We start from the raw sequence: 25,504 nt of genomic DNA, 5'->3' as shown, positions 1-25,504 counted from the left end.
CTTTTAGCCGTCAGATAAACACTTAAAAACTCTATTTTGCTCTTTCCTCATTCCACAGATAAAGCAATGAATGGATGTAGCTGGGAATGAGAAGTGCAGCGGGCCACAGAGAGGGTAGTTTATCTTGCTGCCAGCGCCTGCTCTCCTCTCAGTATCATCCATTTGATCTTGTCTTACACTGCTCCCTGCTCCTATACTCATTCTCAGCCCACACAGAGTGGGAAGGTTGTCAAAGGTTGCCCCTTTAACAATGTGCTACAACTTCAGCACTATTGTAAACCCCTTCACTGACAGATAACTAAAGTTTTCATTATCCTGGATGAGTGCTTCCATCAATGAAGTTGATCTTATAGGGCCTGATAATATCATCTGTCAGCTTCTTACTATGAGTGATGAGCTACATGATCATACGATGTTCTCTTATTTCTCATGTTATAACAATGGCAGGTTGTTTTATTAAAATGCCAAAATACATTACATCTAAACAGCTGAGTTTAAAGCATTTAAACAAAAACTGTCTTTAATTCCCTTTCTCATGAGCTTTGCTTTGACCTAATATTCATTCATGTCTTGGCGTCGCTGACACTTCTGAATGGCCGCCTCAGTGATTAAAAGAGCAGTGGTTCATGGGAAATTCCTGTGCTGTCCATTGTGTTTTTCCCACACAGGGATCACTGTGGTATACCGCTGAGTCCCACCTTACAACCCCCTCCCTTCATCTGCCCTCATGGCAATCTGTTGCCGTGACAACCGCAGGGGACGCAGCTGACCATATGACAAGCCGACCCCTTACTTTGTCAGGAGAGGCATTCGTGCTGACACACACACACACACACACACACACACACACACACACACACACACACACACACAGAGCACCCTCTTTGACAGGGAGGAGCAGATCCAGACACGCTCTGACATGCACACACACACACCAACACACACACATGTGAGCACACACGCAACCGGCATGCGTCCACTTTGCCCTGCCATGTCACAGCACAGGTGGGCGTCTCAGTAGTGCCATGTCCACAGGCCACAAGCTCCACGATTGGTTCCCCTCTTCTTGAACTCGGTGCTCATTGGTGAAGATTGTCTCTGTGGAAATGTTGTGCTTTCTACTTTCATTTTGTAACATGTTTTAAAGGTGCAACCATTTTACATACACCTACCAGCCTGCTGCACATTACCTCACCCATAAACCCTGCGAGATGATTTCCATAAGCCTTTTTTCTCTCCTCCTGCATATTCATGGGTCCCATCATGCATATTGCAGTATTAATCCTCTTAATCTCAAGTGCTCAGGTGGTCATATTCCACATTTTTGGGCTGCATTTCAACATATGTATATGTTAATGTGTGTTGGTAAGCCAACATTCTTGTACATCAAACCAAAGACAGTATCAGCACAGCTGCTTGAATAAGCCACACTTCCTCCCCCCCATAGGCTCTGCCTTCTTCTGTAGATTTTTTATAAGCTTTAGTCCCACAGATTTATAGGCCAGCTGGTGTATTTTTGCAAAGCTCCATTTGGTCGACCATCCAAACACCTAAAACACAATACAAAGATATTTATGTGTGTATTTTATACATACAGTTTCAATGGTATCCCTTACATTTTCTATGTCTTTTTGAGCAGATTTTTGTGTCTTTCTGAATTTGTCAAATAGCTTCTGCTACTCTTCCACCGTATGAATGTATATAACTTTAATTATAATAGAGTCTAATATCTGGATGTGTGCTATGAAGTCAAAGGCATGTTGAAAGCATGTTTTCTTTGCTGCTTAACTTGGTTATACAGGCATTCAGTGGTATTTCTCTAAAAAGCGGCAGGTAAACAAACTCTGAGGCCATCAGAGCAAGCCAAGCTGCATTCCTTAGTTTCTCTGGTAACTTTCTTAAGAATACATTTATTTATTCTACTGGGTGGCAAGAAAAAGTGAGCTATCTCCCCTCTGTAGTTCTCTCCCACCTCTCCCTCTCGTTGTGTTTTTTGTTTATCCATTCCCTTAGCCTTTCATGTCTCTCTTAGCCTGTACATTTGTCCCCCTTTCATATTGCTGCTTATCCTTCACTAAACCTCTTTCCCCCTACCCTTCACTGATTTTTCCATTCCTTTTTATAATATTGACTTCATCCTTGAAATGTGATCCCTTTACTTGTTTTAGACTTTGCCCCCTACACATGACTTCATCTCCTCTCACAATTTCACACTTGCCTCCCACTTCTTTGATGTTTTTTCTCCCCTCTATCAAACCAATTTGAAACTTGTTTTTCCTATTGCTCCACAGGGATGTGAGGCGTCTGGTGGTAGCCATGTCCAGAGCCAGGCTGGGTCTGTACATCTTCGCCCGGGTGTCGTTGTTCCAGAACTGCTTCGAGCTGACTCCTGTCTTCAACCAGCTCACCGCCCGACCCATGCAGCTGCACATCCGACCGCACGAGTACTACAGCCAGGAACAGCCCGTACGTACACACAGGCACAAAACAGTTTCTCAAAGCGCTTTCTTCTTCTACTCCATTACATTTGGATGATAGTCAAGAACTCAAGCTCTGTATTTGCCAGTTTCCACATAACTGTTGCGCTCTCCAAAGCCCCTTGACTCTGCTAATCCTGCCTCTATATTCTGAATGGCATCTTCTCTCCCTTTGTTCCTCGCTGGTTCTAAGTCTTACTGCCACTTCGCCCATAGGCCCTGCCCTGTTAACAGCATTCTGCAGGGGCCATCTGAAAGCATAGGAAACACAGGCCTGGCTATAATTAACCCTCGAAGGTCAGAAGGCTAAAGCACTCTCCCAAATCCCGCCAGGCCAGCATGAGACGACTGTTGTCTGGTCACTGTGTCTCGCTGACTGGCGTGTGTGGCAACAGGGCCGTCTAAAATACCCCTCAGCCTGTGACACTTCCACTGACTCCAGAGTGTTCGTCGCCGGGGGGGACAGCTCTTTTGGGCACACACATGCGGCCCTTGCTTAGCCCGTCTATCTGGAGTCGGTAACCCCTGCTGCTTACACGCAGATGCAGATTTAAAAGATTCAGACTTTTGACTGATCAGAACTTTCACAGGCTACTTAACAGTGCTGATTCAGAGGCAGAAAGAAAACAATAACGGCTGCTGCTTAATGCTCCATATGGATATAGGCGTATTTACAGCACCGTTGAACAGTATTGGACAGGCCGTAAAGCTTAATGTTTAATCCCACTTAATCACTGGGCAACACTTTGACGCCATGATGTTTTTACAGTAATAAAACCACACATGGTTAAGTTTTACAGTACTGGTGCCCTGAGGGCCTCTGTGAGCATCAAGCATGTCTTTAGGAGCAAGCAGATTAAACATTCTGCTCGCTTCATTCCTCAGTTTAGGCTGTACGGCTCTGTCTGCATACTGATACTGTCAATTAAAAACTCCAAACCTCTTGAAAGTACGTGAGCAGCAATCGCAGGAGACTGTGGGCGAGACATTTGCTTTCAAATAACGAACATATGGTGGGGCAGTGGAATTGTAATTTCTGTACACATTTGCATCACATCAATATTCAATAGTTAACCATGGTGTGTCTGCTAACAAGACCGATATACATCATTACCATTCCCTTCACGTCATCGTTCTCCTTCCTTCCCTCAGAGAGATGCTTCTGGACAGAAAGACCAAATCATCAAGAACATGCCAGAGATGACCAACATGGTGTATAACATGTACATGCACATGATCCAGACCTCCCAGAAGCACAGACAGGTACAACATTTCATAAATACAATGAGTCAGGGTTCTTACGGTCATTCAAAACCTGGAAAAGTCATGGAAATTCAAAATGCTAATTCCAGGCCCTGGAAAAGTTTTGGAAAACAATATTTTTCCCAAGGTTTTGGAAAAGTCATGGAAATGTAACTAAAGTTGCATCAAATATAATTTACAATTTATCTAATCGCCGAAATAGTAATACTATAATGATAATAAATACTGTATAGTAATGAAACTTAAAATGTCATTTAACTGTCAAGGTATTTTGCTGGTGAGAGATTTTAGTTGCTTTAGCGTGTAGAAGCTAGTAAGCCTACTATTTGATTTGTTTTAGATAGGCACATGTTTCATATGCAGACCTTATTTTCCTGTTCCATGTTAAAATAAACCATTTTCAGTGGGTACTGCTGAGAAAGAGTAATTTTTTTGGTCATGAAAAATTAGGTAGCGGTCATGGAGAAGTCATTGAAAATCATTGGTGAAAAAGCGTATGAACCCTGATGAGTGTCAAAGGATGTTTTACTGTATCATTCAAATCAACCAGCAGCATGTTGTCGTTTCGAAAAGGAGAGGCTTATAATCCTTAGAATATTTGAGAACTGTTACTACTTTGAGTGTACACATGTTTTACCAACACAATTTAGTCTTACACTTTCTTTTAGTCGTTGTGATATTCAACACTAAAGCAGTGCTAAAAGCTGTCACTGTCTCTCCCTGGCTGCTATTTTAGTATTTGAGTTGTTGTCGTTTGCGTGTTGAGAATGAACAGGCCACAAGCTGAGCATAGTAAGAGCGCAGGGGATTTTTACACTACGTTCATATTTGATGTGCTGCCTTAAAAAGAGGATTATGGCATGACAGGGGGAGAAGAAATGAGAAAAAAGGCTTCTCTGCTGGGAAAGGAATAAATACTACACTGCCATCATTAAAGATGATTTCCCAGTAGAACGCACTAAGATGTAATAATGTGAATATTTTCCTTTCCACTATTTTTTTTAGCAGCAACAGCAGCAACTGGCTCTGCCTCCACAACAAACCAAGCCTGATGCTGTGGCTGAGGAAGCGTCAGTTAGCGCCGAAGAAAAACCAGAAGAAGAAACCCCCATGGAGCAGGAAACCCAAGAAGGAGAGACAAACCCAGAGCCAAACCCACAAGGAGAGACAAACCCAGAGCCAAAGCCAGAAGGAGAGGCAACCCCAGAGGACACCAGTGAGGAGAAGGAGGAGGAGAAGGAGGAACAGCAAGAAGCAGCGAGCCATGCTAAGATGCCAGAGCATCCCGGCAGAGACAGCGACAGTGACGAAGAGGAAAATGAAGAGGAGCAAAAGCAGTAGAGCATCTTCTTCTGGGACTGCTGTCTAATTAAGGGCCTCAGTTATTTAGGGGACCGAGTGGATTGTCCCTTGAGAAAAGATTAGTGGAAAGTCAGTGATTTTGTATTTGTTTCTGCTCAAAGCAGATCCTGGTGATAATGTTTCATTCGTTTTTCTATACCATTCAATTTTGTAACCATCAGTCCTTTTTTATTAAAAGAATTGCAAATCCTTCATTGTCTGGGACATGTTTAACTATATGTGCACTCATCAGAGCTTATAATGCTCCTACAGAGGTTCTAATCTGTATCCCTCTCACACGCATCACACGCACCCTCTCAGACAAATACAGCATATATTTGACATATTTAAGCCTTGTTAAAATCTCTCTGTCATGATACTTGCATCCATTCATCTGCTTCCACCCTCTGCTTTACACACAAGTCAAATCTGATTGGCTCAGCCTATACCAGCTACAGAAGCTGCGACTAAGCTGCATTTGTAGGTCAGTCACTTCACCCAAGGGTAAGTGTGCATGCTGGGGGATTTGGGCTTTGCCCTCTGGATGTACACATTCACTCAACCAAGCCTTAAATACTCTGCCATTCATAACTTTGTGTGGAATACTGACAGCAGAATATCTCATCAGGGGGATCAGTGTCTGGGTTGAGGCTTGACGACCAAATTTAGGACAAATAGTTTAAGGCTCAATATTTGTGTCAACATCAAAAACAAAGCCAAGTTCCAACCCGGGTATCTGTAGTTAAAGGGCTGTAAGAAAATGTATAAAGAATGCGTAATTAGACCGTATGAAGTTGACTTTTGATTGTGTTCTGGTTTTATGTTTCAGTATTTGTAAGCAACTGACTGAAAGAATATTGCTTTTAATTTACTTTTTTATGGTTATTTTTTTTTTAAGAAGGGACGAGTAAAATAAGATTTCCTTCTCCGTGCTCCTTTCCATCATGATGCGCTATAATTATTATTATTTTTAAACAGTATAAGAGTACATGTTTTGTTTTAAAATAACTGCCATGTGGAATAAACAAATAAATAAAGCACAAGTCCACTTAAAATGAAGAGGTTAACAAGGTCCACAGCCCTTTAGGCAAAAACACAGAGTGGAAATGCATTCATTATCATGCACCAGAGGTTGGTTGTTGTTACATCATACCTCGGGCAGGCTGAGGGAGCAGGTCAGCTGCACAGCTGCTCCAGCCTGGCCCAGTCTAAAGACCTGACCGAGAGAACCATGTGTTGATAGATGTGGAGAGACATATTTTCAGCATTCAGTCAAGTGTGGCGCCGTGTAACATCTATGTTTCCATCTTCTGAGAGCAGGGCACCCCGGGTCGAAGTTTTCTCATGAGTATTTTGGAGTAGTACCTCTCTGTCGGCTGAGGAAAGGATTAGAAGGAGCGGCTAGATAAGGAAGATAATCCCTGTCGGCTGAGGCCCCATGTACAAATTCTTGACAATTTTGGCATAAAGCCTACTAGAACAATGTAATATATCACATGATGGTGAAACATTTCATGATTTGTACTGGACAAATCACAATTACACACATGTTCATGGTGGATTATCATCTATAGCACTAATCATTTGTCTACAAACACATGACAGCCTGCATACTTTTCACTGAGTCACATGAGTCTTTATAGTGTAATATCCTCCCTCCGCTAACACTTCCTTACTAGCTTTCTGCTTTCTGTCAGCCGGACTCATGAGAATTCAGTTGCCTGTGGTGCCTTGTTATTGTAAATTAGAGCTAACTGGTGGGAAGTGACTACTGCTCGCACACAACATCCCTGGAAGTTTCTAGCAGGATTTGAGAGACTGGAAGACAGACCTACAACCAACAGGAGCTCACATCCTCCAGAACATTTCTCTGCTGAAGGTGAACATGTCTTTTATACTTACACGACAGGTATTCATTAGGTTAATAGCTACTTCTAACCTTTGCTATGAGCTAGTGTGTCAGAGAGACTAACAGCATGCAGTAGAAGTGTTAATGTACATTTGGTCATAAGTATATGCATTATGGTATTGGTATCTTTATACTGACTTGTAACTTGCCACATAAAAATGTGTTTTATGCTGCAACAAAGATAGCATTGAATCTGAAAAGAGGCATTTTGAATGTAATATTGCAGTTATTCAGTCGAGTGGTTAGAAAAAAAGTACCTGTACAAATGTAAGTCATTTTATGGAAGAGCAGCAGAGAGCACTGAAGTGTTTTATTTGTGATTTTATGGTATGACAGAGTCCATTTGTACTGGCTGCACTATTTTATTGTTCCTCTTAAGAAAATGTAGTTGCTGGTGTCTAGTATTTTCTCTTTTTAGTGTATAGTCGTTTCCAAAATCTCGGGTTTACCATCACACACACTCATGTTCAGTCAGTGTGTCGTTTATTGCCCAACCCTAAATGACAGTAGTGTCACAACAGGAAATTATTACACATTGCATCATCAAGAAGATGCCGGGGGGGAAGCATCTGACCATTGTGTCTTCTTAAAGCTGAATAAGGTTTAGGGAATCCGCCTGACAGCATGCTACAATTCCACACTCATAAAACCATCAGTTATACAATTTGAACTTCAAGGCTGGGCCTCAGGGCGGATCTTTCTAGGGAATTATAGACCACATAAAACATCTACTGTTTGTCATTATATATAAATAAATATATATTTGTATAACTTTTGATTAAAGAGGCAACATGCTTAGCTTGCTGAAACTGAAAGTTAGATTATATCAATATCAGTTTTAGTTTTGTGTTTAAATATATGCGGCACTTTAATCACGCCTGACCTCACAGCTGGTGGCAAACGATCAGTTAGCAAACGAATACATTTCACCAGTATAAACGATATACATATACAGTATAGTATACCATGTATAGATGCATAAATCATCAAGTTGGAAGTGTTCACAAATTGCACTGCATTCCAATAAGCAACTTTTCATTGCGGACGATACAACAAGCAATTTTATGGCTTAAAACAGCAGCAAATCATACTCCTGGGTCACTGTTTGTGATCGGCGTTGACAGATAAAGTAATGCTCATTACTAAAGTTATGCATGATCTCCGCTGATCTGCTATTAGCGGGTGACTAATGTGCCGGCGTTGGTCTTCGACACCTCATGAGTGGGTGGCCTGCTGACCCCCGCAGGCAGACAGGGCTGGTGGTTATTGCTTGTGGTTGCCAGTGTGACGGCCCCTAGGCCTCAGATCCAATTCCTTGGTTAGCCACTCCCCCAATCAGGAGAGATTGCTGACACCTGATTTAGGTTGACTGCTCAGCTACAAGTATGGGTGCCTGAGCAGTCAGTCTCTCTTGGGTTGCTTGGCACTACTGGATCTTGGTTTGTTTGTCTTTGCTTTATATACTGATGCATATTCACACACCCACACACTACACACATTACTGATTAACTGACTTCATAGTTAACTTAGTTTCTTTAAATAAATGTACTTTAATTGGATATGAATCATGTGTGTTCTCCTTCTTTTGTCCGTCCTTGAGCCAGGGCGTGACACCAGTTTATCATGCTTTGTATAGGCCAATGCTTAATCCTGACAACCTACCAGATCATCAACAGGGCACGTTTCATTCTGATAATCTGCTACCTTCACTAAAGAGTCACGGCTTCAGACAGCATCACATTCGGATGCTATTGTAGTGACGGAGTGTTTTTACTGAACCTAAAGTGCACTTCTGCCAGGCTCCCACACATTTCAAAGCTCAGTTATAGCTGTATGAGTTTTGCTCTGCAAGTCATGCTGTTGTCCACTTTGATCTCCCACTCTCATTTCCCTCTCTACCTCCCAGACTAGGATGGCAGATAGCGGGTCGTGTTTGTGGAGCATCATCTGGCTGGTGGTTCTGCTCTTCATCGGCTGGCCCCTCAGCATCCTCCTCGGGGGTCTCTACGGTCTCTTCTGCCCCCTCACCACCTGCCTCGGCCTGGACAGACTCTCTGATCTGCTCCTGGAGGGGGCCAACCTAGGCCGCACCTGTGCCAATAACATGAGGCACAGCAAGCCTATGTGTTAAAATCCACCCAGAACCAGAGATGGGGGGGGGAAAGATTGGTGCTTTTCTACTGAAAAACATCCTTTGCTTTAAGGGGAATCATACCTTTATTTGTCCCACAGAGGGGTTAATATCTGTTCCGTGTGGAGATGTCATCAGATGATTGGCACTCGATACAGCAAGGAACTGTTTAGCAAGTTATGTAACACAAAGTTCCAGAAGGTTTGCAAAATAGATTCCCCGTGATCTGTTAACATGTAATTAACCACGGATTTGAAATTTGTATGGGTATGTCTGGAAGAAAATAGGCTTTGTGTTCATGGTCTGTGTTTGCTGTTTAATTCATGATGACACTGCATGCAGAAGATAAGAATGAAAATGGCATTTTAACAATGGAAATGCTTAGACTTGTAAATGACTGTATGGAAACTTTTAATGCGATTAAATAGCTTTGAAGTTGCCCTCTGTATTTGTCGACTGACTTATTGTACACAGTATTTGGTTGGAAATCCATGTTGGAGAATTTGAAGGTGAAGGTAAATGGAGATGCAGAAAAAGCAGGAGATATAAACAGATGTATTTATAGTTTCCTTTGATATTTCTGTTTACCTGCTTTTATCCTTAGGTCATAGGAGATAGGAGCTTATTCCAACACGAATGAAATGGAAGTCAGGAAGATCACAGAAGAAGTAATGTCAGAAATATAATGAAACAAGTGATATAATAGTATGTTGAAAATGTCATGAAATAAATCATAGTGTAGTATGTTGAAAGAGTCATGACACAAATGTTGAAAATATAATTAGAATAGTTACAGTGGTATTTCGAAAAGAATCATAGTATAGTAAGTTGAACATGTCACAGTCTCACATGTCAATATTATCATGAATAAAGTCATAGTATTTTGAAAAAGTGGGAGAGAAAAAACACGACTTTGCAGAAAGTGTAAGACTTTCTCCAGAAAAACTTTAAACTTTGAGGTGGCGACGGCATTGGGTTGTCAAATATACTTCAATCATTGTTTGAAAACAGGAGTGTATATTTAGGTTCCCTATACCCAGATTGCAACTGGATAAGGGCTCAATAAGTAAGATTGTTATTAAAGTTACACGGTTTAGTTCTCTTTCTTCCACTATAGCCTTTGAAAACAAACTTCTTAAGTAAAGATTGAAAAGTTTTGACCAAATGCTGTGAAGAAGTATGATCCAAGTGTTCACTGAAGTTTTGACATTGTGGGTTCATGCCTCAGTAAGTTATTAAATTCTGAAAGCCAACACCCAGAGGAAAGGGTGAAAAGTTCTCAGAGAAGAACTTTGGAAAGTGAGGAGAGGACTGAGTATAATTATATGAGCCCAGAGCTAAAAACTGAAAGCTGGCACTGAAAGTTGACATTTAGTTTTTCACAGGACAGTAACATAAAACTTAAGTACATGATTCTACTCTATGGAGATTTTAAAGTTGTCTGTGCTCATGATGAGAGGCTTTTTATTGCCTGCTTCATTCTGTAAATAATCAAATAACGTCTTATATCTGCACATTTCTCTCTTTATTCGATTAGATTTTCCATGTATATTAAATTAACAAATACATTTCACTGCAAACTTAATAGCAGTTCAGTGCAGCTGCTCCTTTTCCTGCTTTGATCGTTGTATAATACACTTTGGTGAGACAAACAGTCAAACATGAAACACCGTCCAAAAATAATAGTGCAACAACCAATGGGCACATTAATGTACAGCTCAACTATTTGGGGTGGAATCCTTTAAGCGATGCTAAAGGCTAAAGCAGATTTAGCTTCATAACACAATCCCTGAAGCACATACTGTACTGGGGGTTGCATATCTTACAAAAAAAATGTTCAAATGACATGTGTTTCTTTTTCCTAAAGAATCGAAATGTTCAGCGTCTGCACGACGAGAGAGCAAAATCCTATTTAGCTCAACGTATTCTCGGCTAGGTGTTTAAACTCACAGACTCTCCTATCAGTTTGGACTGACAGGGTACTTAGGGATACCTTTAAAAATAACCCAAAAATACTCTTGCTGAGCAGCCTTCCTACAAATCTGGGTATCTGTCTATTTTGTAGCTTATTTAAATTGTATTCATGAATATTTCATTTTTAATCCAAATCGCTTTTTAACCTCATTTTCTACCCCTCACTTTTGCGGATGCACAGACTGACAAAACCTCACTTATTCAGATGCATTCGTTGAAAAAATGGGGTGGCCAATGCCTGAATCTGAATGCAATATTAATGTGAGTGTCATGGGAGACCTAGATTTATTTTTCTGCCCGGTTCTGCTCCCAAACATCCTGGGGAAAGAAGTCACTAGCCAAATCAAAAAAAGCGTCCGATTTTAGTTTCTCGGTTATTCCTCGCAGAAATCTTGCAGAGGACAGAGAGAGAGAGGAGAGAGAGAGAGAGAGCCGAGTAAGAGAGAGAGAGAGAGAGGAGATGACGAGCAGAGTGAGAGAGACGAGAGGAGAGAGAGACGAGAGAGAGACTGAGAGGAGAGAGAGAGTACTTGAGAGAAGACGAGAGATAGCGAGAGAAGATGAGAGGAGAGAGAGATGAGAGAGAGACGAGAAGAGAGGACGAGAGGATAAGTATCAGGCCTCCCCGTTCAATTAACCAACATATGGCTGCCTGTCAGTTTCAGCCTGCACCAATTCAACGCCACCCATGCAACACACACAACTGCACACACACAACACCAACACACCAACATACACTATTTTCAATGGCCTCTGAGAGAAATGTCCATTCTGGGAGTGGGCCATTTCCCCAGGAGGAAGACTTTTCCTGCTCTCTAGTTTCCTAATGAGACATTTGAGAGTTGTAATAAATAAATAATATGTTCAGCTTAATGTATTCAGCAAAGAAACGTATAAATACCATTCTGGTTCCCGTTTTTTTAAGGTTTTCTGTTTTGTTTCATTACGAATTTAATATTTTCTTTGTTTTTGACTGCTAATTGAAGAAACAAAAGTGATTCTAAGACATCACCCTGAGGTATTTTTGAAGGCCATTTTCAGTGCTTTTGAAACATTTTCAGCCTAAACACATGAAAAGAATTATTAACAGTATAATTAATAATGTAGACCCAATGGGGTTTATTTGCCTTCTCCAATCCAACCCAACTTTATTTATAAAGCACTTTAAAACCTCCAGACCAAAGAAACAAAAATCACACAGCCAAGCTCACAAACAAAAACACCAAATAAACAATAATAAAAACAACAGCCACATAGTAAAAACAATATGCCATTTAAAAGTAATAAAAGCAACCATCTACAAAGTGCAGAACGCTGAGGAGAAGAGGTGGGAGCCTTTCTAATATGGAGGGGTTTTAGGGGCCGATTGGGGGCCGCAGCAGCGAAAGCACGGCCCCCTTTGAGCTTTAGCTTTGTTCTTGGTACATTCAGGAGCAGGTGATCAGCTGACCGAAAGCGAGTGGTCATGTAGGGGTTTCTAGCTTAGATTAATTTATATTTGAAATATTCAAATATTGAAAGTGTTGCATTCTATTTAATGAATTCTATCCTGTTGCAAGATAATGAACATTGACCTGAAACTCACCTTTCTAAACTCATAACTTCTTTTCAGTGTAATCCTAATACATGTTTCCTATAAGCCTTTTATGTAACAGATGTTCAAAAAGTATAAAACATGGAAACTGTGCATTTTAGGAAAGTGAGACTAACTGTCCAAAGTATCAATGTTAAAGTATAAATGCAGCCACACTGACAGCAATCCAAGCCCTGAGCTCCTTTGAGGTACCCGGCAGAAGACTTTAACATAAGCCAACAGCCTGTCACTCAGCATTCAGTGCACGGGCCAGAGAGGGAGAGCACACCCAATTTTCACTGAGCAATATGTTTCACGTCTTCCTTCTGCTGTAACCTTTAAATGGCCCCTGACGCTCTAAACAGATAAATGCGCCATGTTGGAATGAACAAAGTGCTTTCAGACCATTTGTATTGAGCGAGTTTTTGATGAACGGCTCAAATGCTACGATCCAGCGTGGGGACATTCCCATATATGTGCACATTATTGATTTAGATAGTAAACCTGGCCTGCATCAGGCAAATGACTTCCCCTCAGGGTTCTCTAAAAGGGCTTGTACTCTGTTTATGATGTGAAATTCCCATAGAAAATCAATAGGTTTTCTGTTCTGGACTGTTTTGTCCTTATTATCTCATTTCTGCTGCTGAGCAATGAGGCTGATCTCCTAAGGGCTCGGGAGTAGGAGGAGAATGATCGTGCCACAATGATTAATTCTCAGTAGCAGCAGCTAACGTGAAAGTCACACTACAGGACTGTTTGAGTAGCCTCCAAGTGTCTCTCTGTCTAATCCTGGCTCTGGCATAAACCTTTCACACCCGTGGCTGCTCCGACAACAAGCTCAAGAAATATGTTCCATTCAAACGGTACCAAATCCTAAGCCATTGCCCTAGAAGTGATATTACCTGAACACACTGAAAAGGAATAGTGGCAAACACCAACATGTAATTCAGTAACATTTAAATACTGTACCACAAGGGCAACCTCACATTGTTTCCCCCTCATTATCTTCAAAGCTCTGTTCTCCACAGCGGACTTAACTAAGCTCTAGTTATAAAATGTTAGCATTATTTGAATATTGGGGCAAAAGGATGCTTAAAGCACACCACAGCCCTACCATTCATTACATAAGAGCCAAACAAAGAGTCACACAGTGAAGGGTTATGGCTCGGGGTCGGGTGACAGCAGCATATGATTCATGGCTTGCTGTGCCCTTTTGTCTTGTCCTCCTTGTGGTGGGACCATCCACTGCTCTTAGCCAATGTGATTTCACAGCCTTCAGAGCTCGCTCCCTGTCTGTTTAAGTAAACCGGCAATGTCATTTCCTATGTCTTGTTCTTTCCTCAGTGCAGAAATAAGGAAAGAATATGGCATGTGTCACAACAAGAGATGTTCCTTTTTCTTTATTATTTTGATGTCGGGAACAACAAATGGTTTCAACATTGCTTTTGATGTATCTGCACAAATAAAAACATTGCCTTGACTTGTATTATATAAAAAGGTAATTACCGAGGATTGGTTGGTGTTTGAGGAACCAGTATGTGTTCAGACAGAGGAAGTTAAATATGCCAAGGAGAATATTCAATTCCTTTTCAATGCAATGTGATACCCTTTGGTTTCACCCAGGCTAAGGTATTTCTCCATACTTTTGAGAGATACATCTAATTGTTTGATAGTCTGGTTTGCATTCGGATTTTTCTATAACGAATGAAAAAGGGAAAAATGCAAATGGAAAATCAAAAGACTAAGTCATGGATTTTAATCATTTCAAAATGTTCCATATATGGACAATATGGACACAGTGTGTTGCATGGCAACTACATCAATAACATCCAAGCAGCTCATTAGAAATATGGAAACTCATTGATTTTATGCTAAATAAATCTATGAATGTATCAGCAAAAACATATTTTCATTGCCATATGTCGAGTTCAGCAGTACGCTTTAGTTTATGAATATATTTGCATGAAATGTAATTAAAATGTTTCGAATGCGGGACACACTTAGGCTGAACTATAATGAGAATATTTGGTCTTCAGCAGTGGCTTCCCCCTCTTTGTTCAGGCAAATCTAAAATGTGGGATTTAGAGCAGCTAATAGAGTCAAACAGCTGCTGACACCAGCTGTGTGGCACAAGTGGTGTCTCCATGTGGTTCTGTAGGGCTACATGTGTCCTGCCAGTGGACTCTTAGCAGACCTTTCCAGAAACATCCTCACAAATGTATAATTCATTTCACAATTCATCAGTATCTTGTTTTTGATATTCATATACAAAAGAAGTGTCTCTGTTTTTTTGTTTGAAATTGGTTGATTCTGCTTATCATCTCCTATAGGTTCAGATTCCCTTTGTCAACACACTGATCTCCAATGGATATTACTCTGATACAAGACATAATTGTAGCTGACATTGACTTGAGTATAGGCATTCCTCAGCAGACATGTTTTCTCAGTAATAGTACTGTGATTTATGGGTAAGGAAAAGATCAAAAGGATGCCTGTCATCGTCTGTCTGTCCTCACTGCTGTCCTTCATGGGAGGCGGCCACAGATGTCCGCGCTGGAGTTCCTTCTCCTGTCATGCCCTTCATGGAGCGGCTGTTGTCAAAGGGGCAACGGGCTACCATATATGGACACTGGTCAGGGTATAAAGTGGTGCGACGTGACCATCAGGCACCCCTGGTTTACACACTCAACATCCTTCCCTTGGTGCTGAACTGGTGAGTACACGCCTAACCCAAGGACTGAAAGGGCCAACCATTGGATTCATTATTGAACATCGATACAGGATTTGAACAAGAACAGCAACAATGTCCACCTTTTCATAACCACACCTAACTGAAACGGATCATACTGCAGCATCGGCTTATTCCTCTTTATTTGCTTTTTGGTGGATACAGTTGTTGTGAAATACTGAAAAATAACTTTCACTATATACTAACCCTATAGTACAACATGCACTCCTACTGTATAGTACACACTATCAACATCCCAGCAAGTATCAAATCCAGACCAACAGGGGATTTTATGTGTGGACCTAACAGTGGCTCTGTGTTGCAGAGCTGACACCATGTGTGATGAAGACGAGACCACCGCCCTGGTGTGTGATAACGGCTCTGGCCTCGTGAAGGCTGGGTTCGCCGGTGATGACGCACCTCGGGCCGTCTTCCCTTCCATCGTTGGTCGCCCCCGACACCAGGTAAACTAAACTAAACACCATGGAACTTAAAGAGTAGTATAACTGTAAGTTGGTATCATCACATACAAACAATATATGGCTTTGGTTCAGGGCCAGATCCACAGTGCGTAATTTCGCACCGTAATTATAATCTAGATTTCAACTGAGAAAAACAGACCATACATCTTTCTAAAAACATGGTTTAACTGTGCTTTAAGTGCTCTGTGGTGATTCAAGTTCTCTAACATGCAAATCATTTATTTGATCAGGGTGTCATGGTCGGTATGGGCCAGAAGGACTCATATGTAGGCGACGAGGCCCAGAGCAAAAGAGGCATCCTGACACTGAAGTACCCCATCGAGCACGGCATCATCACCAACTGGGACGACATGGAGAAGATCTGGCACCACACCTTCTACAACGAGCTGCGTGTGGCCCCCGAGGAGCACCCCACCTTGCTGACAGAGGCCCCCCTCAACCCAAAGGCCAACAGAGAGAAGATGACCCAGATTATGTTCGAGACTTTCAATGTCCCCGCAATGTACGTGGCTATCCAGGCCGTGCTGTCCCTGTACGCATCTGGACGTACCACAGGTAGGACAGATGTATCAGGTGCGCACATGTTTGTATTCAGTGAGTTCAGTGCATTAAACAAAACGTATCCATCATCAGGTATTGTCCTGGACTCCGGTGACGGTGTGACCCATAACGTGCCGATCTATGAGGGTTACGCTCTTCCTCACGCCATCATGCGTCTGGATTTGGCGGGTCGTGACCTCACAGATTACCTCATGAAGATCCTGACTGAGCGTGGATACTCCTTTGTCACAACCGGTGAGCACAGATGACTTATTCACATATAATAAACTGTATTTCCAAATCATGATTACTCTAAAAGGGCTTGATACCACACGGGCACAAAAGGAATACATCAGTTTGAGTGTCCATCATCCATACAGATGTTTAAAACAAAGCAAACAATGTACTTTGTTTCTGAGAAAGATATTTGTTGGATGTCATTTCAAATCAAACAAGGAGAAAATAGATTCCACGAGCATGTTATTATCTTTTGATGATGCACTTTTGACTGACAAAAAGCAACCTGATTCCCTCTCAGCTGAGCGTGAGATTGTGCGGGACATCAAAGAAAAGTTGTGCTACGTGGCTCTGGACTTTGAGAATGAGATGGCCACCGCCGCCTCCTCCTCCTCCCTGGAGAAGTGCTACGAGTTGCCTGACGGTCAGGTCATCACCATCGGCAACGAGCGTTTCCGCTGCCCCGAGACCCTCTTCCAGCCCTCATTCATTGGTGCGTAAAGACAAATGCAGAACCGGAGGATTTCCTTAAGGTTGACACTGTCTAAGGAATTGTAGTTTCAAAGTGATATGACTTTACGTCTGTACTATATCATTATTAACTGTTCAATTTGAATGGCACGAATGACATTTCACTGTAAATCTTATCCATGTGATCTTATCACTACAAACTCAATTCAAGATCATATGAAATGCTTTAAAACAAGCTGAAGTAAACTCGGCTTCTGAAAAGCTTGAAATCGTTTCAGGCGAACATAAATATCTTACTATAAGAATAAACACTGGATGAATTCATGTCTTTCCTAAAATAGAAATGCTTATTGCTCATATAAGTGGTTGGCTGCCTACTTATAATCTCCAACTGGTGGTCACAGTTCATCCACCCTGGGCTTCTCCACTTCATGCTCGATAAATAGACATGAGTAGTGTAAAGCAGGAGCTTATTGTTCACATTTGCACCACAGTGCACGCAGCTGTTGGCGGAGCTGTCCATTTCAGCACCTGTTCAGACAGCTGAAGGCGGTGTCAGATGTGTTCTTTGCAGCAGGGGGGGGGGGGAAAACCAATAACTTGTATGTTGTGTTTGCACAGGCATGGAATCTGCTGGCATTCACGAAACCACTTACAACAGCATCATGAAGTGTGACATCGACATCCGGAAGGACCTTTACGCCAACAACGTAATGTCCGGAGGCACCACCATGTACCCTGGTATCGCTGACCGCATGCAGAAGGAGATCACTGCTCTGGCCCCCAGCACCATGAAGATTAAGGTAACTTTAAATGTTGTGAATCACACACATTTCCATAAGCTGAGTCCCAGATTAACACGTGTTTGTGTTTAGATCATCGCCCCCCCTGAGAGGAAGTACTCCGTGTGGATCGGAGGCTCCATCCTCGCTTCTCTCTCCACCTTCCAGCAGATGTGGATCAGCAAACAGGAGTATGATGAAGCAGGACCCTCCATCGTCCACAGGAAGTGCTTCTAAGTGCCAGACTGCCCCCTTCCTCATCATCCCCCCAAGTTGAAGAAATGCGTGTGTTGTCGTCAAATTCTTTGTTTACACTAAATATGTGGATATGTACAGCTTTATAAATAAATAAGAACCTGAAGTTGTTTTTGATGTATTATCTGAACCATAAGTGGGTGTGTTCAGGATTTGGTTTAGGATCTATGAAAATCTCTCTCACTGTCTCTCGAAAGCAGCGAGGCTCTGTCCTTCTGCCACGTGATGGATGAGTAAAGGTTATTAAAGATTTGAATTAGAAAAGATTACCGTGAGCGGAGAGGATAAGCCACCTCATGAGAAATGAAACACACAAAGTTCCATGGAGTGAAAACCCCAGGGTCACATGATCGGTAAATCCCCTGTGTGCCAGGTTAGGCAAAACTCATACTGTCTAACCCAGTGGATACACTCAAATGATGCTAATAATAAGGTACTCAGGTACCAAACCAATTCCAAATACTGATGATAATAATCGCTGCATCACTTGGTTATATGGTCATATACACTTATTAATAATAATAATAATAACAATAATAATAATAATAATAATAATAATAATAATGATAAGATAATGTATACACTTAAAACGAAGCACCCTTTTACTGTGTCTTGGCAACATGCAGTGTTAATCCATAATGAATTTATGAAGCCATAGGTGTTAGTTTAAAGAGAAAATCGCATTGATATCTGACATGAATAGTGTAAAACCACACGAGATCTAATATTAGTGCTGCGTTCTAAATTGATCAAATCTCAGCGCTGTATACAGGGCGGGGTCACATATTTTGCTTCTATTTTTAAACCTGCACACAGAGACAGCGAGAGAGAGAGAGAAAGAGAGAGAGAGAGAGAGAGAGAGAGAGAGAGAGAGAGAGAGAGAGAGAGAGAGAGAGAGAGAGAGAGAGAGAGAGAGAGAGAGAGAGGCAGGCTGCCTTGTAAAGCGATTAGCAACTCTGATGGTACTTTCACTGTCACTGTATCCAGAGCACCATCTTTGCCCGATGTGAAAACAAACAGCTCCACCAGCAGGGCCAGCAGCCTGTGACACGAGGAGGGAAGCCTCTGGGCACGCGAGGCTGTCCGCTCAAGACAGCACGATTGGGTTAATTTATAAAGCCATACTAAGCAGCCCAAAGGTGTTGGATATGTTGTTGAAACACATATTTTGTTATAATGATTACACTCACAACATGAACTCGTTTTAAAAAACACACACACACATGTCACCCTAAGCGTTGTGCCCACAATAAGGTGCATCTGTTTAAGAACAATTGATATTGTTATCAGCTTGTTCTGTAACCCAATCCGTAAAAAAACAGGCAGTGTTAAGGGTTTGATTCTCAGGTGGAGCTACCCAAGCTAAAATGTATTAACTTAAGGCATACAGGGTGTACCACTCTGGACACGATCGTCCATCGAAGTGTCCACTGAATTGCGCAAGCTATACACAAAACTGAAGTATTGGATATTAGAAGCCCTGGTTCTCCTGGCTGCGCTCCTCCAACCTGTCTGCGCGTACGTGACGCATGGGAGGGGGGAGACTACTTAAAGGCGGATTAATGCTGGCAAGACATTAAATCCAACCTCCCTCCATACAGACGCCGCGCGCAGCCCATCAACCTGGTCTGAAGATCGAAAATAGGAGGGCTTATAGTAATCAGCCCTTCAGACTTCCATGACAAGGAAAAGTGTGGCAACGTCGTGGGAGCGCTCGGTCCACACAGCAGGACGCTCACTGGAGCTGCGCGCTCAGCACATAACCAACCAGATAGCGCGCAGAGAGACGGAGGGAAGAGAGGACGGCAGCAGCATCCTCATACGGATGCATTTTTTTTGCTAAAATCGGACGCTTTGGAGACTGAAAACAAAGAGAGTCAGAGAGACAGGAAGGGAAATAACGCGCTTTTTTGGAGGGATTTGAACAGAGTGCCGCTGTGCTCTAGTCTTCTCCGGATGCTCAGAAATGGGGGAATGGACTATACTAGAGAGGCTCCTGGAGGCTGCTGTCCAGCAGCACTCGACTATGATAGGAAGGTAAGATCAACGAAAACAAGGACGAAGAATTGCAGCAGCCTCCAGGATCCGCTTTAGCATGGTTCCCATTCCCTCCTTTCTGTCTTGTGCCTCGAGGATCTTCTGTAGTGCCCAGTCCTTCGTGTCTGTGTTGTGGATTTTTTCTGTCGTGTCTCACAGACCTCCAATTTTTCCTGCTTCTAAACGAGACAGCTAAGCAAACCAGTTGACAGCTGTCGTTTCAGAACCTGGGATGGTTGTTGCAAACAGCCTCAACTCAAATTCATGTGTCATTTCATGTATTCATTCATCCAATTATCCATTTCATGTTTGTTGGTGTGTTTGAGTGGTGTTTGTGGTGTCATGGGTGGCAGAAAGAGATTGAAAAGAGTCGGCGATGTCTCCTCTTTCCATTAACAAAGCTCATACAGGTACAGTCAAAGCAACGCCGATTGCTTTCATGTCATTTCATTTCAGCCATTAAATCAGAAAAACGCGCACCTCACACACACAGACACACCAACACACGCAAAAATTACAAGAACACAGTAAAAAGCACACACATATGATCCTGAAGAGCGTCCGGTTTCAGCACTGGACAGCTCCCTAAATTCAAAACACCCGAATTGGACTGTGAGCGCTTCAGCCAAATGAACCACATTTGTATCACTAAACACACGCATATACTTACACTTATTTTTCACATTGTTTGTTTGTTTGCTTGCTTTTTAGGATCCTACTAACAGTGGTGGTCATCTTCCGGATTCTAATCGTAGCAATAGTTGGAGAGACTGTCTATGATGATGAGCAGACCATGTTTGTTTGTAACACCTTACAACCGGGCTGCAACCAGGCATGCTACGACAAGGCATTTCCCATTTCACACATTAGATATTGGGTTTTTCAAATCATCATGGTGTGCACCCCGAGTCTTTGTTTTATCACATACTCGGTGCATCAATCGGCGAAACAGAAGGAGCGGGGCTACTCAACAGTCTATCTGACGCTAGATAAGGATCAAGATTCACTGAAGCGAGATGAGAGCAAAAAGATAAAGAACACCATTGTTAATGGAGTACTTCAGAACACAGAGAACTCCACCAAAGAAACCGAGCCGGACTGTTTAGAAGTCAAAGAGATGCCTAATTCGGCAATGAGAACTACAAAGTCCAAAATGAGGCGACAAGAGGGCATCTCCAGGTTTTACATCATCCAGGTGGTGTTCAGAAACGCGCTGGAAATAGGCTTTTTGGTGGGTCAGTATTTCTTGTATGGATTCAACGTCCCGTCGGTGTACGAATGTGATCGCTACCCCTGCATAAAAGATGTCGAGTGCTACGTCTCCAGACCCACGGAGAAGACTGTGTTCCTGGTCTTCATGTTCGCGGTCAGTGGGTTCTGTGTGATATTGAACCTGGCAGAACTCAATCATTTAGGATGGAGGAAAATCAAAACGGCCGTGCGAGGTGTGCAGGCTCGGAGGAAGTCCATTTATGAAATCCGAAATAAGGACATGCCGAGGATGAGTGTGCCTAATTTCGGCCGCACTCAGTCCAGTGACTCCGCTTATGTGTAACTCATGGAAAGAAGAGAGTGAAAACATGTAAAATAAAAACCATGATGGACATGATGGACAGCTCCGCACGCCTAATTCGTGTCATGACTTTAAGAGTGGGCAGATTTTTTTGATTTGTTGGTCTTTTGAGGAGTTCATGGCAAACGTGGGTTACACGTTTGTTATCTTATTTATTATTGCACTGATGCAACTTTTTAGTAACGTTTATACTCTGTAAGATGCTAAAAGGAGACCATGTTAACGTGTTCACATATTTACTCTTTGTGGGCTTGTTCTGCTGTACTTGAAAAGAGTTAATGCAAAAATTGCACTAAGAGGTGAACACTTGAGGGCCTGACCTTATCCAAAATGTGCTACTGACCTGACGGTGTTTTTAAGACATTTTCTTTCCACCTGTTTTTGGCATCAACCTAATTAATTGGCAACACACACAGTGGTTAAAGGACAAATCTATTATCCAGATTTATATGCTTAGATATATAAATCCTTACTGACTATGGCTCGACCTAGTTGAAATACATCAGCGTAATTCATGTTTTTTGTTGCCTGTGTTGCACCACTGACCTTAACATATGTAACCATTTCATTGCTATATAGCTGACTTGCAAAACAGTATCTGGTGAATTTGCTGCAAATGCTAACGTCTGTGACTTCCTTAATTTATGACACACCAAAGCGCCCACTGCTTTTATTTGTGAAGTGTTTTTTTCTTGCTTTTGTGTAATCAAGTGCCATACTTGTATATAAACATGATATATATGTATACATATAAATATATAAATATATAATAATCATCATGAGAGCTGATTCCCTGCTTGGATTATGCTAAATGCCGCCCAATTTTTTTATTTGCTTTAAATGTATTTGTTGTGATTTAAATGAAGAAAAAAATAATAAGATGTACAGTTTTCTCTGTTTTCTTTTGCAAATGACTGGAAAAAGAAATGAAGTGCTAGTCTTTTTTTATATACAAGAAGTAAATGTTTCTCCCTAATCAAAGCTGTTAAAAACTGGAAAATAGCACAAATTGACCTTTTTATCAAAGAATGGGCAAAAGAAATCTGCTCTGGTGCTACAGTTTTTCTTATTGGTTTAAATGTAACCGAAATAAACCAGAAAAAAATCTCAAACCTTTTTTTTTTCTGTGGAAAATAAAAGTGGGATTCATGTACACCAGCAATGTGTGAGGTGGAGTGCTTTGTGTCTGCTACTCTGTGTTGACTGACCTATCACACAGACATACCGTTTATCCAGAGGAAGTTTGCCTTGGTGCAGTGAAGATGTTAGCCACACCCACTCTGTACAAAAAAAAAACACTGCAGGACACACCTTGTGCAGGATCTCATCACTCTGCAATGTGTTGCAATACTGATGCTGTTTCCATAAGACGCATCGATACTTAGGCTTGATAACAGAGTGGTCTTTTAGTCTAAATGCATCAACACTATATGAGCCAAACATTCACAGAGTCTTACTATGAACTTATTTGATGACTTTCCCTGTACTCTGCAGGAATGATAACAAATCTGATCATGACTCTGAAACAGACGGAGCTGCCCTTTCTGCAGCTCTGCTCATCATCCCCCTTTTCTCTCATTTGAGAAAGGATGTAAGAAAGTAGCCTGGAGTGAGGGAAAGGTTGTGTGCTCCTTGTGAAGGTCAAAAATGAAAACACAAGATAGGGAGAGGAAAAAAAGATAAGGTGCTCAATAATACGCCCACACAAGGGAGAGAGGGTGAAAACAAGACACATAGAAAAAGTGAGATATACTGGGCAGGGCTGGTTTCTTTATGATTATAAGGATGACTCTGCAAAGCCAGGAGAAATCGAAGAGCAGCGGCACCGGCACATCCATCTCCAACTCAGCAGGGACCCGAGATTTCTCCCTAAGTCATGAAGTTGGAAAAAAGAAAAAACAGGAAGAAAGAAGAGCCGTTTGTCAACTTCACTCTGATGCAATGCAGTGCCCGCCTGCGTGCATCTCTGTTTCACCCGTTATTCCCTCCTCTGTACATGTACGTTTTGTAGGCATTCAAATACTTCTTAAATGCTCTACTCTATTAAATATTAGGGTTTAACGTACTTCACAACATCACAGAATTAGAGGAAAATATCAATTCAACAAAAAAGAATTAAGTATATATAACAAAGCTGTGCTGTTTACTTACAGAACATTAACATCATACGTTTTTGAATGCTTTAGTAGTCAATTTCTCCTGCAGAATTTAACCTAGTTTCAAACTCCGGCAAAATGGCATAATTACTGGAGTATGTTCCAATGCAATTGTGCATGCTGTCAGGCATTTCAATCATGTGTGTTGCAGGACTCAGCAGAGATTACACTGTACCCGTGTGTCTGCATTTCCCCCGTCATGACAGGCAGGTTACAGGCTACACTGAGGCTGGCAGACGGTACGTCAAATGTGAATAATTTGGGGTACATTTACACATCTAAGAACAATGCAAATGTACTGTATATGGAGATCAAGTCATCTCAAGGCCCTGTGCATTTATCTACCGGCCTCAACCATCCTGACAACTGCAGTAGAACACATCAAGGCTGCAGGCAAGCTATTTTAAGACTACAAGGCAAACACTGCAGGAACACCTCCAGGTTCATGTGATTGCAGGTGCTTAGGGTGGAGGAAGGCCTATTTCCTCCCTTCATTTGATTCATGGATGAAGAGACACTCTAATAATGAAAACGAGGCGTTCTCCCTGGTAATATTATAGGAGTGGAAGGCCCTTAGATCATAAGCAAACTGTTTTTTATGAGCAATGTGGGCCCCCTCATATTAACTCTGTCCACTTTCATTCAGGATTAACTATATATATTATTAAAGATCATAAGATGCATGTTTTTGTATAGGGCTGTGTGTTATGCAGGTGCCATTGTTAGAAACTAAATATGATCTTATTCAACATTTCATTTACAATCCCACAACAATTGACACACTCACATAACAAAGCTAAGGCAGGCCATAATATGACACCATTCATATTCAGTATTTACAGTCACACACGAAGAAGAAAGGTCTACGGTTGAGTATAATGTCAAATAATATGCTAAGGTCAGTAGGCAAGCTGTTCCAGAGGAAAAAGCAACTCGTATAGGGTTGCGTGATGAAGTTGCTTTTTCTCTTCATCAATGCAGCATGTTGAACTCACAGGAACACTTAGTATGAGTCAACATCAGACTGTCACAGGTCCAACATAGGGAAAGCAGCAATATTTGCAGTACAGCAGTTCCTACTAATTTTTATTTGATATCCAAACTCAACAATTTCGTTCTAAAGGCACCTGATTTAAAAGGAATGTCATTGTTTCACACATAAATATAAAATGTTCTGTAGTGGATCATGACATCAACATTAAAAAAAAACGTTTTTGTTGTAATCATCCTTAGAAAAATACTATTCCCAATTTGTAAAGCAGTGTCTATGTTCAAAATAAAAAAATATGATAACAAATGTTTTCAACTTTTACTGTTAAGATGTTCTATACATTCTAAATTACACAACATTTACTGTAGCAAATATGGCATCATACACTTAGCTACATGATCAGCGGAGACTCCAGCCTGGAGTCTGCTGGTTGGATCCAGGGAAGACTTGGGTGGTTTGTGGTTTGATAAGCAGATCTACGTTGTCTGTTTTCCTGAGAAGAAGAAGAAGGTTTTATTGCCATGTATATACCAGACCAAAGTGTATTTGTTCATAAGGGACAAGTCCAGACTGGTAGGTGTGAG

The 25,504-nt window shown here is 41.7% G+C and overlaps 3 protein-coding genes and 1 long non-coding RNA gene across 6 annotated transcripts in view; all 4 read left to right on the top strand.

The window, feature by feature from the left end:
* The window catches only part of aqr (aquarius intron-binding spliceosomal factor), a 50,217-nt gene extending 44,923 nt beyond the window's left edge, over positions 1-5,294 (top strand). The window contains exons 34-36 of one of the 3 annotated variants that reach the window (XM_034125516.1): positions 2,292-2,466; positions 3,630-3,740; positions 4,749-5,294. In XM_034125516.1, coding sequence (XP_033981407.1) covers positions 2,292-2,466; positions 3,630-3,740; positions 4,749-5,081 — 619 coding nt within the window. In that variant the 3' untranslated portion in view covers positions 5,082-5,294. Of the gene's footprint in view, positions 1-2,291; positions 2,467-3,629; positions 3,741-4,745 lie in introns of all 3 variants that reach the window. The other 2 variants (XM_034125515.1, XM_034125514.1) reach the window with 2 other exon arrangements.
* Positions 5,295-6,750: 1,456 nt separating this feature from the next.
* On the top strand, positions 6,751-9,561 carry LOC117478464. The gene is made up of 2 exons (XR_004555434.1): positions 6,751-6,960; positions 8,897-9,561. It is a non-coding gene; the product is annotated as an uncharacterized LOC117478464 (long non-coding RNA).
* Positions 9,562-15,346: 5,785 nt separating this feature from the next.
* Positions 15,347-18,273, top strand: LOC117478450 (actin, alpha skeletal muscle). Its single transcript, XM_034125513.1, has 7 exons — positions 15,347-15,381; positions 15,722-15,860; positions 16,109-16,433; positions 16,512-16,673; positions 16,957-17,148; positions 17,748-17,929; positions 18,002-18,273. The coding sequence occupies exons 2-7, from the start codon at positions 15,732-15,734 to the stop codon at positions 18,143-18,145; spliced, it is 1,134 nt and encodes a 377-aa protein (XP_033981404.1). The 5' UTR covers positions 15,347-15,381; positions 15,722-15,731; the 3' UTR covers positions 18,146-18,273.
* Positions 18,274-19,798: 1,525 nt separating this feature from the next.
* LOC117478443 (gap junction delta-2 protein) lies at positions 19,799-22,907 on the top strand. The gene is made up of 2 exons (XM_034125502.1): positions 19,799-20,200; positions 20,912-22,907. Exons 1-2 carry the CDS (start codon positions 20,130-20,132, stop codon positions 21,753-21,755), a joined length of 915 nt encoding a protein of 304 aa, XP_033981393.1. The 5' UTR covers positions 19,799-20,129; the 3' UTR covers positions 21,756-22,907.
* Positions 22,908-25,504: the final 2,597 nt, after the last annotated feature.

The sequence above is a fragment of the Trematomus bernacchii genome, unplaced genomic scaffold (assembly GCF_902827165.1).
Source record: "Trematomus bernacchii unplaced genomic scaffold, fTreBer1.1, whole genome shotgun sequence".
Lineage (NCBI taxonomy): Eukaryota > Metazoa > Chordata > Actinopteri > Perciformes > Nototheniidae > Trematomus > Trematomus bernacchii.
Note: the sequence above shows the minus strand (reverse complement) of the source record. Positions and strands in the feature narration are given on the sequence as shown.